Genomic DNA, 12,132 nt, shown 5'->3' with positions numbered 1-12,132 from the left:
AAGATGTCCAGGGTCCCTGCTCATCTGCGTGAATGTGCCTTAGGCATGCTGCAAGGAGGCATGAGGACTGCAGATGTGGCCAGGGCAATAAATTGCAATTTCCATACTGTGAGACGCCTAAGACAGGGAGACAGGACGGACAGATGATCATCCTCGCAGTGGCAGACCACGTGTAACAACACTAGCATAGGATCGGTACATCCGAACATCACACCTGCGGGACAGGTACAGGACGGCAACAACTACTGCCCGAGTTACACCAGGAATGCACAATCCCTCCATCAGTACTCAGACTGTCCGCAATAGGCTGAGAGAGGCTGGATGGAAGGCTTGTAGGCCTGTTGTAAGGCAGGTCCTCACCAGACATCACTGGCAACTACGTTGCCTGGACCAGACAGGACTGGCAAAAAGTGCTCTTCACTGACGAGTCGCGGTTTTGTCTGACCAGGGGTGATGATCGGATTCGCGGTTTTCGTCGAAGGAATGAGCGTTACACCGAGGCCTGTACTCTGGAGCGGGATCGATTTGAAGGTAGAGGGTCCGTCATGGTCTGGGGCGTTGTGTTACAGCATCATCGGACTGAGCTTGTTGTCATGGCAGGCAATCTCAGCGCTGTGAGTTACAAGGAAGACATCCCTCATGTGGTACCCTTCCTGCTGGCTCATCCTGACATGACCCTCCAGCATGACAATGCCACCAGCCATACTGCTCATTCTGTGTGTGATTTCCTGCAAGACAGGAATGTCAGTGTCCTGCCATGGCCAGCGAAGAGCCCAGATCTCAATCCCATTGAGCACATCTGGGACCTGTTGGATCGGAGGGTGAGGTCTTGGGCCATTCCCCCCAGAAATGTCAAGGGGACGCAGGTGCCTTGGTGGAAGAGTGGGGTAACATCTCTCAGCAAGAACTGGCTAATCTGGTGCAGTCCATGAGGAGAAGATGAACTGCAGTACTTAATGCAGCTGGTGGCCACCCCAGATACTGACTGTTATGTTTGATTTTGACCCCCCCCCCCCCCCCCTTTGTTCAGGGACACATTATTCCATTTCTGTTAGTCACATGTCTGTGGAACTTCTTCAGTTTATGTCTCAGATGTTGAATCTTATGTTCATATAAATATTAACACATGTTAAGTTTGCTGAAAATAAACGCAGTTGACAGTGATAGGAAGTTTCTTTTATTGCTAAGTGTAGTACAGAAATATAAATATCCCATAATGTACATGAAATACATAACACCTTTATGTTCCCAAATGTGATGTATATACGCAACGATTGAAAAAAAATTATGACCCTGAAATATATAGCAAATGTTAGGCCACATATATTTAGTCACAAAACATTAGACAAATAATTGTCGAAAGAAAATGTATCACAAGCATCCAAATGTAAGTGGTCAACCTATTGTATTTCCTGCAAAGTAGGATATCACAAGACAAAGAGTACCCTAAACTGTTCAATGTGATCCTTTTTATAACCATAGCCTAGTACTACAATTCACTCTGGTCTGTCTCACACAACAAAATAATGTAATAAACATGAAATTCCCCATTATTACTGTATGTATACAGATATCCTACCATGCATTTATCCTTTTTTATAATAGAAGCACCTCGACCACTGTGTGTCAGTGTTGTAGACATTCGCCTCAATGTAGCCCTGCCTACCTGTCAGAAAATGCACTCCTTTTACTTTTTAGTCATCCTCATTACTTTTCTTTTCCGCTAATTGCTGCGTTTTCCTATCCCTCTCTGATTTCTGACTGTTTCGGCTGTGCTGGCCGCTTCTTTGGCTTGGGCTGCTCTGGGTACTCTCGGGCCTTTTGAGGATGTCACTCCCTTTATTATTTTCATCGTCCGGGAGCAGGTAATGCTCACTGGCATCTGAGTAATGGTCATCGGGATCTGAGTAATCGCAATCATCTGAATAATGCCCAATATCCGCCCTCCCCCACCATGGTTCGTCATGGCCTTCATCCTCATCTTCTTTTTTGGACTTTAATTCATCTTTCTCAGCCTCCTGCTCTCCTTCCCGTTTTTGGTCAGCAAAGCTGTCTTCATAATCGTCTGGGTATTCATCCTGGAAGACCGTGTTGTAAATAGCCAGTGTATCTGTCTCGTCCTTTTCACTGAGAAAACAAAATGAATAAACATTGTTGAATACTCGTTTCTGATGGACTTGAAGGGCATTCTAGAGCGTGCATTATGTCAGCACGGTAGAATTCAATAGCTTTAGTTCATTCTTACATGTTCTTTGTTTGAGCTGCTTTTGAAACCAAAAGTCAAACTGAAAACATTATTGGCTTTGTTGAATTCGATTTTTAGAAGAGCAAGCTAATGGTGTGTTTGTAAATTAAATCTGGAGTGCCAGAGTGCGCTCTGGGCGTTCGTAAATTCAGAGCGTGTCGCTCTCGGAGCGCACACTGGACACTCTGGCCAAGGAGAAACATTGATCCAAGCGTCCTGACCTCCCAACCGCAGTCAAGCACCCAAGCTAACTGCTAGCAACTTCCAGACACAAATGAGAAAACACCTCACTGACCATTTTACACGCCCTAGCAGAGCTGGTTCGTATGTTTTCATGTTATCCAGAGCGTTGGTGACTGTAACTGTACTGCTGGCAACAATTTAATTATGATATTTTTACTAACACCGGGGCCAAATTCAATGGGTATTGAACGATCGCAAATCCATCAGTTATTCTGCGCTAAAACTGGTGGTTTGGCTAGCTAAACTAGCAAGTATGTTTGACTAATGATTTTGACTAATGAAGTATGTTTACAAAATGTATAATTCACTGTCATTGAGCCAGAAGTCTACCTTTGTTTTGGGTCAGTCTACCTTTGTTTTGGGTCACTGGAGGAGGTGGTCCAGCATGCAGATTCTTGGCCACCTGGCTGCTGGGACTTGGGCACCTTGCCACTGACAAAGTCCTCACTCACTCCACAGCCTCGCAGGGTGTCTGTGTAGCGCTTCTCTGCAGCGTGTTTGGCATTCATCTGTCAATAGACAGAAGTGAAAAATAGCATACATCATGACCAGCGATGGGAAAATAGTCAGTCATACCTTTATTATTCATGCAATATACACTACCGTTCAAATGTTTGGGGTCACTTAGAAATGTCCTTGTTTTTGAAATAAAAAATGTTGTCGATTAAAATAACATCAAATTGACTGATGTTTGGCAGGTACTGTTTAATGAAGCTGCCAGTTGAGGACTTCAGAGTCAGAGTGTCTAGTAGAGGTCAACCGATTAATCGGAATTGCGGATTAATTAGGGACGATTTCAAGTTTTCATAACAATCGGAACTCAGTATTTTTATTTATTTACCTTTATTTAACAAGGCAAGTCAGTTAAGAACACATTCTTATTTTCAATGACGCTTCACCTTGTCAGCTCGGGGGATCCAATCTTGCAACCTTACAGTTAACTAGTCCAATGCAATAACGACCTGCCTCTCTCGTTGCACTCCACAATGAGACTGCCTGTTACGCGAATGCAGTAAGCCAAGGTAATTTGCTAGCTAGCATTAAACTTATTTTATGAAAACAAGCAATCATAATCACTAGTTACCTACACATGGTTGATGATATTACTAGATATTATCTAGCGTGTCCTGCATTGCATATAATCTGACTGAACATACAAGTATCTAAATATCTGACTGAGCGGTGGTAGGCAGAAGCAGGCGTGTAAACATTCATTCAAACAGTACTTTCGTGCGTTTTGCCAGCAGCTCTTCGTTGTGCATCAACTATTGCGCTGTTTATGACTTCAAGCCTATCAACTCCGAGATGAGGCTGGTGTAACCGAAGTGAAAAGGCTAGCTAGTTAGCGTGCGCTAATAGCGTTTCAAACGTCACTCGCTCTGAACCATCTAGTAGTTGTTCCCCTTGCTCTGCATGGGTAATGCTGCTTCGATGGTGGCTGTTGTCGTTGTGTTGCTGGTCAAGCCCAGGGAGGGACGGAAGCTATACTGTTACACTGGCAATACTAAAGTGCCTATAAGAACATCCAGTAGTCAAAGGTTAATGAAATACAAATGGTATAGAGGGAAATAGTCCTATAATTCCTATAATAACTACAACCTAAAACTTCTTACCTGGGAATATTAAAAGGAACCACCAGCTTTCATATGTTCTCATGTTCTGATCAAGGAACTGAAACGTTAGCTTTCTTATATAGCACATATTGCATTTTTACTTTCTTCTCCAACACTTTGCTTTTGCATTATTTAAACCAAATTGAACAGGTTTCATTATTTACTTGAGGCTAAATTGATTTTATTGATGTATTATATTAAGTTAAAATAAGTGTTCATTCAGTATTGTTGTAATTGTCATTATTACAAATAAATAAATAAATATTATTGGTCCTCCAATAATCGGTATCGGCATTGAAAAATCATAATCGGTCGACCTCTCGTGTCTAGTTTGTAAAACAAATGTCCTTGTCTTCTTGCTCAGTTGTGCACCAGGGCCTCCGACTCCTTTTTCAAGTTTTATAGCTTCTTTAAATCAGCACACCAGTTATCGGCTGTGCTAACATAATTGCAAAAGGGTTTTCTAATGATCAATTAGCCTTTTAAAATTATAAACTTGGATTAGCTAACACAACATGCCATTGGAACACAGGAGTGATGGTTGCTGATAATGGGCCTCTGTACGCCTATGTAGATATTCCATTAAAAATCATCCGTTTCCAGCTACAATAGTCATTTTCAAAATTAACAATGTCTACACTGTTTCTGATCAATTTGATGTTATCTTAAATGGACAAAATAAATATTTTTCTTCCAAAATCAAGGACATTTCAAGTGACCTCAAACTTTTGAACGGTAGTGTATATTTATTGTGTGAATGAGTGGAAAGGATGCCACTTATAACTACTGAAATGCAATCCATGTCATGTCACTCCACGACTCACACGCGTGTGTGTGTGTGTCGTCTCTGGTCACCTGTGCAACCTGCTCCAACAGCAGAGGCCTCCCCTTCACTCTCTCCTGGATTTCCTTCATCTCCTCCTGGTACTCCTTCCTCCGCTGAAAGTCCTGCTTTCTGTTTGAAACACACAGACAACCTTTCACCCCTGGCATCCCACAACCCTCAGCCCTGAAATAACCCTCAGCCCTGACCTATTCAACAAAAACATCACTTTTACAACCACAGCTTACTATTACTGATATGGAAAACATAGTCATAATTGAGACTATTGAGGCAATGTTCAGTTCAGTCTTCAGGTTTGCATTTCCACTCATCATTTATTATATGAAAAGACCCAGAAACATCAGATTGATAAACTGTTTGGGGGGGTTCGTACTGGTCTCAGGTGGGGTGAGTTTCTTGGTTGCTTCAAGTATAATTATAATGTTATTGATTTCTATATGGGTACCTGAACTGCTTGAGCTTGGACTGGTTGGTCTGGGAGAGGGGCACGTGGGCATCATTGGCTTGGGCACACTTCGAGACCACCTTTGCAAGCTTCTTCTCTCTCTGCTTCTGTCTCTCACTCCATCTCTCCTCCTCTTCCTCTGCCTTCTTTCTCTGCTCAAGCACCTTTCTACTCAAGGAGACAAGGCAGTCATCGATGACAGGAAGTCATTGGTGGAGGAAGGACTTTGTCAAAAGAGAAAATGAAGGCCAAGGGCACTAGAAGTAGGACTAGAGGGGGTAATGTCAGAGGTTGGGTATTTTATTGTTTTGGAGCTGGGAGTGTATAGGAAGTCCACAGGACTCAACAGACAAGGGTTTCAACTTTCAGGCCACAACTATTCCTAAAAAGAGCAACTAAAAGGTCTTCTGAGGCTCTGACTAGCTTGTCTAAAAAGGAGACGCCCCTTGCTATTCTATGTGGGTAGTACCTTACAGCCTCTTGGCGTTTTTTGCTGGCATCGGTGACTTTGGCAGGCAACTGTTCCAGACTGCCTGAGAGGGAGGAGCAGAGGCTAGAGTTGTGTGAGTGGACGAGCCCAGCTGTGCTGATGTAAGGCCAGCGCTTGGCCCGGGGACTCATCTGCTCCTTCTCGATCTCGGCCAGGATGCGTTCGCGGTGCGAGGGGATCTGTGACGTCCGGAGCTGGAACGGCTCGCACGTCGTCAAAGGCTTCACGTCGCGCCGGCTCTCCAGCTGCTTCTTGAACCTCCTGTAGCTGGCGTCGAAGTCAGGCACCACCGGGTTTATCTTAGGCCTGTAAGGGGCCCTGTTGTCATCCTCGGATCCAGCGGTGTCCCCCCGGGCTCCATCCTTAGCATGCTCCCTTTTGCTAAGGTGGCGTGCCAGCATGCTGGGTGGCATGGAGGCGCTGTGGAGCAGCTCCTGGGCCCTCATCTGCATCTTGATGGCACGGTACAGCTGCTCCTCCTTCAGTTGCTCGCCCGTAGCCGCCTCATACACGGCCTTGGGCACGGGCTTGGCCCTGAATGGTCGGACTCTCTCCTGGCTGATTTGCTGGAGGTTGCGGAGCTGCTCCTCTCTCTGCTCCCTCTTGAGACGTTCACGCTCCAGGAAACTGAAGAGCTGCTGGGTGGAGCACAGACGCTGCTGCTCCCGCTCGTGCATGGCCCGCCGCGCCTCGTTGCGTTCGTGGAGCTCCTCGTATGGGGGCAGGCGGACGTGGACGGGCACGGAGCTTGCACGGAATTTGTGCTGGCACTCTGTCAGCTCCTCCAGCTGCTTCCGCAAGGCCGCGTTCTCCAGCTCGATCTCTGACCGTGTCTTCACACCTTTCTGGCCCTTCTGGTTCTCCCGCAGCGTCATGTGAAATGGCTTGGGGACGGTCACTCTGGGTTTCCAAGGCTCGTGTTTGACATCTTTGCACCCTTGCTTCTGGTCCTTACCCTTGATGCCTTTCTTGTGGCCCCCAATGAGGCTCTGGAGGGAGGATGTGGACGGGTGGCGCTGGCGAGGCGACAGCTTGAAGTCATGCCACATGTTCTTGATGTGCTCTTTGGGGGAGGACTGCAGACCCTTCTCCACGTTGTTGACTACAGCACCTTCCTCATCAGATGTGTCCGATAGCCCAGAGCCCCTCCTCAGCTCCAGAGCCGAGTGGGCCTTCCTCAGACGCCTCACGGGCATGGGGCTGATCTTCGAGTACGATCTGGTGAGCGAAAAAAAATATTTTTACACCATTAGAATATGAATTGACTGAGTACAGTACACCTTCCAGAAGCAGATATAATGTACCCTACCAACTTCAGCATATTATCTTGGTGGTTAATCAAGAATAACAACCAATTCCAAGCAGGAGCAACAACACACCTGTGTGCCTGTGCCCCCTGCACGTGTTCCGAGGGTGGTGCACCTTTGGGCTCCAGCTTCTTGTGGTACATGCCCTCTAGCTCGGCCATGGTGCGGAGGTGGGCCCTCTTCAGCTCCTCCAGCTTACGATAGTACTCCTCGTTGGAGAAGTAGAACTCACGCAGGTCGATGTGGTCCCCCGTCACTCGGTAGTCTTTGATCATCAGGGATCTGCCCTTCCCGGGGGCATCCCCATCACCGTAGTCAGACCTCGAGTCGTCATACTGCAGCTGAAAAGTCAAAGAACGTCAATAAAAAACATTTATGTTGTGCACGGACTGTAGAAAATGTGTCTGTGGAATCCATTCCATACAAATAATAAATGTTGCCTACATTTTACATTGGTCAAATGCAAAATCGACTGTCTCGGGCCGTAACAACACCCGTGCCAACATACCCTCCAAACACTGGCTTCTCTGGCATTATCACTTAAGTAAGCAATTGGAAGCAAAGGTTATCTTGGATAGGATTGTGGCTCCAAGAAGAAAAAGCCTTTCAACTGTATTTCTATGAAGCCCCATATGTTAATATGCCAAATGCATGGAAGTGTATCATCATGTAAGAGTAGCACTGATGACTGGACGTGTTGTAGATGGTTAAAGCATAAGGCCTAATATGAATTGAGTAGAGCATAATATGAGATGGCTACTTCATGCCTAAGCTCATTATCCCCAGCTCTGTGGGTTTGGATGACCTATCCATATGGTCACACACAGAAGGTGGGGTGATAATGGAAGGAGCGTGTGTTCAACTGTCACACTAGCTGCTCTGCCTCCAACCATTTCGATCTTCTTTCCTTCCGGTGATGAATGGATGAGATCCAATCATACATTTACAAATATTAAGAAAAGAAGTCTAAAGCTTGGACAAACAATTCTAACGAGTATCCTACTGATTACAGTAAAAGCCAGATCAAAATGAATGTACTTTCTAAATTTAAAAAACTATTTGGAGATGCCCAGATGTAGGGCAAATCCTTGTCCAGTGAGGAAAATAAAATGGGATTTGAAATCATGTTGTCCAAAGGTAATTAAGCATTTAGGATTACTGGCACTGTGACGTCAGTGTAATCTAGTAAATGAGGGAAGCCATAAATAGGCCAGTAACAAATTATGAAGGTCAAATCCTCTCCCACACAGGCAGGTTGACCTGAACAGGCAAATCTCTGTAGTAACATTTGAGAACAACATACATTTTATGAGAATCCACCTACATAAGTAAATGCTTCACCTGAATTTCCCAATCTTCAACATGAGTCTGACATGAAAGATAATTCAAGGCATATCCACTTAAATGTACATCACTATCCAGTGTCATAGGCTTGTATAGGCTATAAATGATGCCGAGTTACATCAATGTAGATGTTTGGTAGCAATGTATGATCAATATGTTGTATGACTAAGCCATCTGAGCAGATCAATGAGGGAGGATCCAAGAATTAGCCTATTATGTAATGAAGAACCAGAAATAATCAAATAAAAACCGCTGGCTTCCTGTGTGCAACTGGTGTTCTATTTGTCTTCAGGTCAACATAATGAATGAGGGTATAACGTTGATGGATTAGTTAATCGGATGAATGGCATCTCGGCAAGTGTCCTCTTTCCACCCGTATGTATGATGGATTTCATCCAATCATTTAAGAATATTTCTGGATGCTTAGCTCATCTTTCAAATACAAAACTCATCTGCCTGTATCTTACCTCTTTTTCGTAGTCTCGATTGTCAATATGACCAGCTACTGACGTATATGGAAGGGTTCGCTGCCTTTCATACAACGCCAACGGAGCCTTGGTATGTGGGTCTACCGGCGTTTTCAAACAGGAGGTCACCAGGACGTTGGCGCGATGGGCATTCGCCATTGTTTCCCCTGTTCTTGCTTTCTTTGTCAAAGTTGAATCTAATAGAGACGCTGCAACTACTTGGCAAAAGCACAGCAGATGCTCTCCAGAGCACCAGCATCGTGTGGTTGTAAAGGAAATTACTAGCCGTGTCAGGAAGTGAATAGTTTTTCCTTTTCCTTAAACTGTTAGATTTACATTTATATCCTAACGGATTTTTTGTTTGTAGAGTATTTTTCTTAATATAGTTAATTATAGTTTATTTTTGCAAGGTATGAAAATGTGTTTTGTTTGTACATTTACGAATATGACATTTGGCCAAAATAATAAGGAAATTAAATAATTGTTTCAACTTATTTCTATCCTAAGTAAAGAATCCAAGCAGTACTTCTCTCCATAACAGTGCAAAATCGTCATGAATGTGTTCAGTTATAAATTTACTGTTGTCTTGCCACAGATTCCTTACATGAATACAATGGCAAAAAAATGCTACACGTTTCTGGGTGGTCATTACAAAAGGTAACGTTACAATTATATATTTTTAAACTTCCTCATATAGAAGTTGGCAGGATAATATTTAATCATTTTAAAAGCAACTTCATTTTGTTATTAAGTGTGTGTGGCAACATCCAACCTTTTTTTTTCCCCAGTGGTGGAAAAAGTACCCAATTGTCATACTTGAGTAAAATTAAAGATACCTTAATAGAAAATAACTCATGTAAAAGTCACCCAGTAAAATCTTACTTGAGTAAAAGTCTTAAAGTAGTTGGTTTTTAATATACTAAGTGTCAAGAGTAAAACAAATCATTTCAAATTCCTTGTATTAAGCATTTACAGACAGCCAGGGCACGCGCCAACATTTAGACTTCATTTACAAATGAAGCATGTGTTTAGTAAGTCCACCAGATCAGAGACAGTAGGAATGACCAGGGATGTTCTTGTAAGGGCTTTCCTCCTCCTCGTCTGAAGAGGAGAGGCGAGAAGGATCGGAGGACCAAAATGCAGCGTGGTAAGTGTCCATGGTTTTTAATAGGAAAACTCAAACATTAACAACTACTAAACAAGAACTGTGAAAACCCAAAAACAGTCCCGTGTGGCACAAACACTGACACAGTAGACAACCACCCACAAGATACCCAAAGAATATGGCTGCCTAAATATGGTTCCCAATCAGAGACAACGATAAACACCTGCCTCTGATTGAGAACCACTCTAGGCAACCATAGACTTACCTAGACAACTACACTGAACACAACCCCATTAATCTAATAAACCCCTAGACAAGACAAAACACAATAAATCACCCATGTCACACCCTGGCCTAAACAAAATAATAAAGGAAGTGGTACTGGAGGTGGTACTGGATAGACCAGACTGTGCAGGCGCACTGGAGCTCTTGAGCACCGAGCCTGCCCAACCTTACCTGGATGAATGCTCCCGGTCGCCCTGCCAATGCAGCAAGGTGGAATAGCCCGCACTGGGCTGTGCAGGCAAACCGGGGACAACATGTGCAAGGCTGGTGCCATGTACGCCGGCCCAAGGAGACGCACTGAAGACCAGATGCGTAGAGCCGGCTTCATGGCACTTGGCTCGATGCCCACTCTAGCCCGGCCGATACGAGGAGCTGGTATGTACCGCACCAGGCTATGCACCCGCACTGCGGACACGGTGCGCTCCACAGCATAACAGTGCCTGCCTGGTCTCTCTCGCCCCCCGGTAAGCACAGGAAGTTGGCGCAGGTCTCCGACCTGGCTTCGCCATACTCCCTGTGTGCCCACCCGAAATACATTTTTGGGGCTGACTCTCAGGCTTCCATCCACACCGCCGTGCTGCCTCATACCAGCACCTCTCTGCTTTCACCGCCTCCAGCTCTTCTTTGGGGCGGCGATATTCTCCCGGCTGTGCCCAGGGTCCTTTACTGTCCAATTCGTCCTCCCATGTCCATTCCTCTTTGCGCTGCTCCTCCTGCCGCTTCTCCTGCTGCACCTTGGGGCGGCGACACTCCCCTGGTTTTCCCAGGGTCCTCTCCCATCGAGGATTTCCTCCCATGTCCAAGAGTCCTGTGTCTTTGGCCGCTGTTGCCTGTCACCACTGTGCTTGGTCCTGTTTTGGTGGGTGGTTCTGTAAGGGATTTCCTCTTCATCTGAAGAGGAGAGGTGAGAAGAATCGGAGGACCAAAATGAAACGTGGTAAGTATCCATGTTTTTTAATAGGAAAACTCAAACATGAACAAAACTACAAAACAAGAACCGTGAAAACCCTAAAACAAGAACCGTGAAAACCCTAAAACAAGAACCGTGAAAACCCTAAAACAAGAACCGTGAAAACCCTAAAACAAGAACCGTGAAAACCCTAAACCAGTCCCGTGTGGCACTGACACAGGAGACAACCACCCACAAAATACTGAAAGAATATGGCTGCCTAAATATGGTTCCCAATCAGAGACAACGATAAACACCTGCCTCTGATTGAGAACCACTCTAGGCAACCATAGACTTACCTAGACAACCCCATAAATCTAATAAACCCCTAGACAAGACAAAACACAATAAATCACCCATGTCTCACCCTGGCCTAACCAAAATAATAAAGAAAACAAAGATAACTAAGGCCAGGGCGTGACAGTTCGCTTGATAAGTCTGTGAATTATACAATTTTCCTGTCCTGCTAAGCATTCCAAATGTAACGTGTACTTTTGGGTGTCAAGGAAAATGTATCAAGTAAAAAAAGACATATTTTTCTTTAAGAATGTAGTGACATAAAAGTTGTGAAAAATATCAATAGTAAACTACAGATACCCAAAAAGTACTTTTTACTTAAGTACTTTACACCACTGCTTTTTCCCAACCGATATTATCAATAAAACCATTCCAATAAGGCATGACATAAGGTATAGATAAGGTACAACGTCCTGTTGAAACAAGGCTCTTATAGCTCTATTGTTGTTTAATGGACAAGAAGAAAAACACATTTTCTTTCCTACTGATGAGTTTCAT

General features: G+C 44.5%; 1 protein-coding gene across 4 annotated transcripts; it reads right to left on the bottom strand.

Moving 5' to 3' along the window:
- Positions 1-1,156: 1,156 nt before the first annotated feature.
- On the bottom strand, positions 1,157-9,255 carry fam161a (FAM161 centrosomal protein A). 4 transcript variants are annotated; one of them, XM_046312345.1, is made up of 7 exons: positions 8,999-9,255; positions 7,260-7,528; positions 5,860-7,098; positions 5,391-5,558; positions 4,957-5,056; positions 2,840-2,997; positions 1,157-2,127 (listed from the first exon to the last, which is right to left on the bottom strand). In XM_046312345.1, the coding sequence occupies exons 1-7, from the start codon at positions 9,155-9,157 to the stop codon at positions 1,695-1,697; spliced, it is 2,526 nt and encodes an 841-aa protein (XP_046168301.1). In that variant the 5' UTR covers positions 9,158-9,255; the 3' UTR covers positions 1,157-1,694. The 4 variants fall into 4 exon arrangements, 2 of the variants coding, with proteins under 2 accessions (XP_046168301.1, XP_046168302.1); XR_006833272.1 differs by having other exon boundaries at positions 1,992-2,127; positions 4,926-5,056; XR_006833273.1 differs by having other exon boundaries at positions 2,011-2,127; positions 2,819-2,997; positions 4,926-5,056.
- Positions 9,256-12,132: the final 2,877 nt, after the last annotated feature.

This window comes from Oncorhynchus gorbuscha, linkage group LG18 (genome assembly GCF_021184085.1).
Source record: "Oncorhynchus gorbuscha isolate QuinsamMale2020 ecotype Even-year linkage group LG18, OgorEven_v1.0, whole genome shotgun sequence".
Classification (NCBI taxonomy): Eukaryota; Metazoa; Chordata; class Actinopteri; order Salmoniformes; family Salmonidae; genus Oncorhynchus; species Oncorhynchus gorbuscha.
This window is presented reverse-complemented; position numbering and strand designations above follow the sequence as displayed.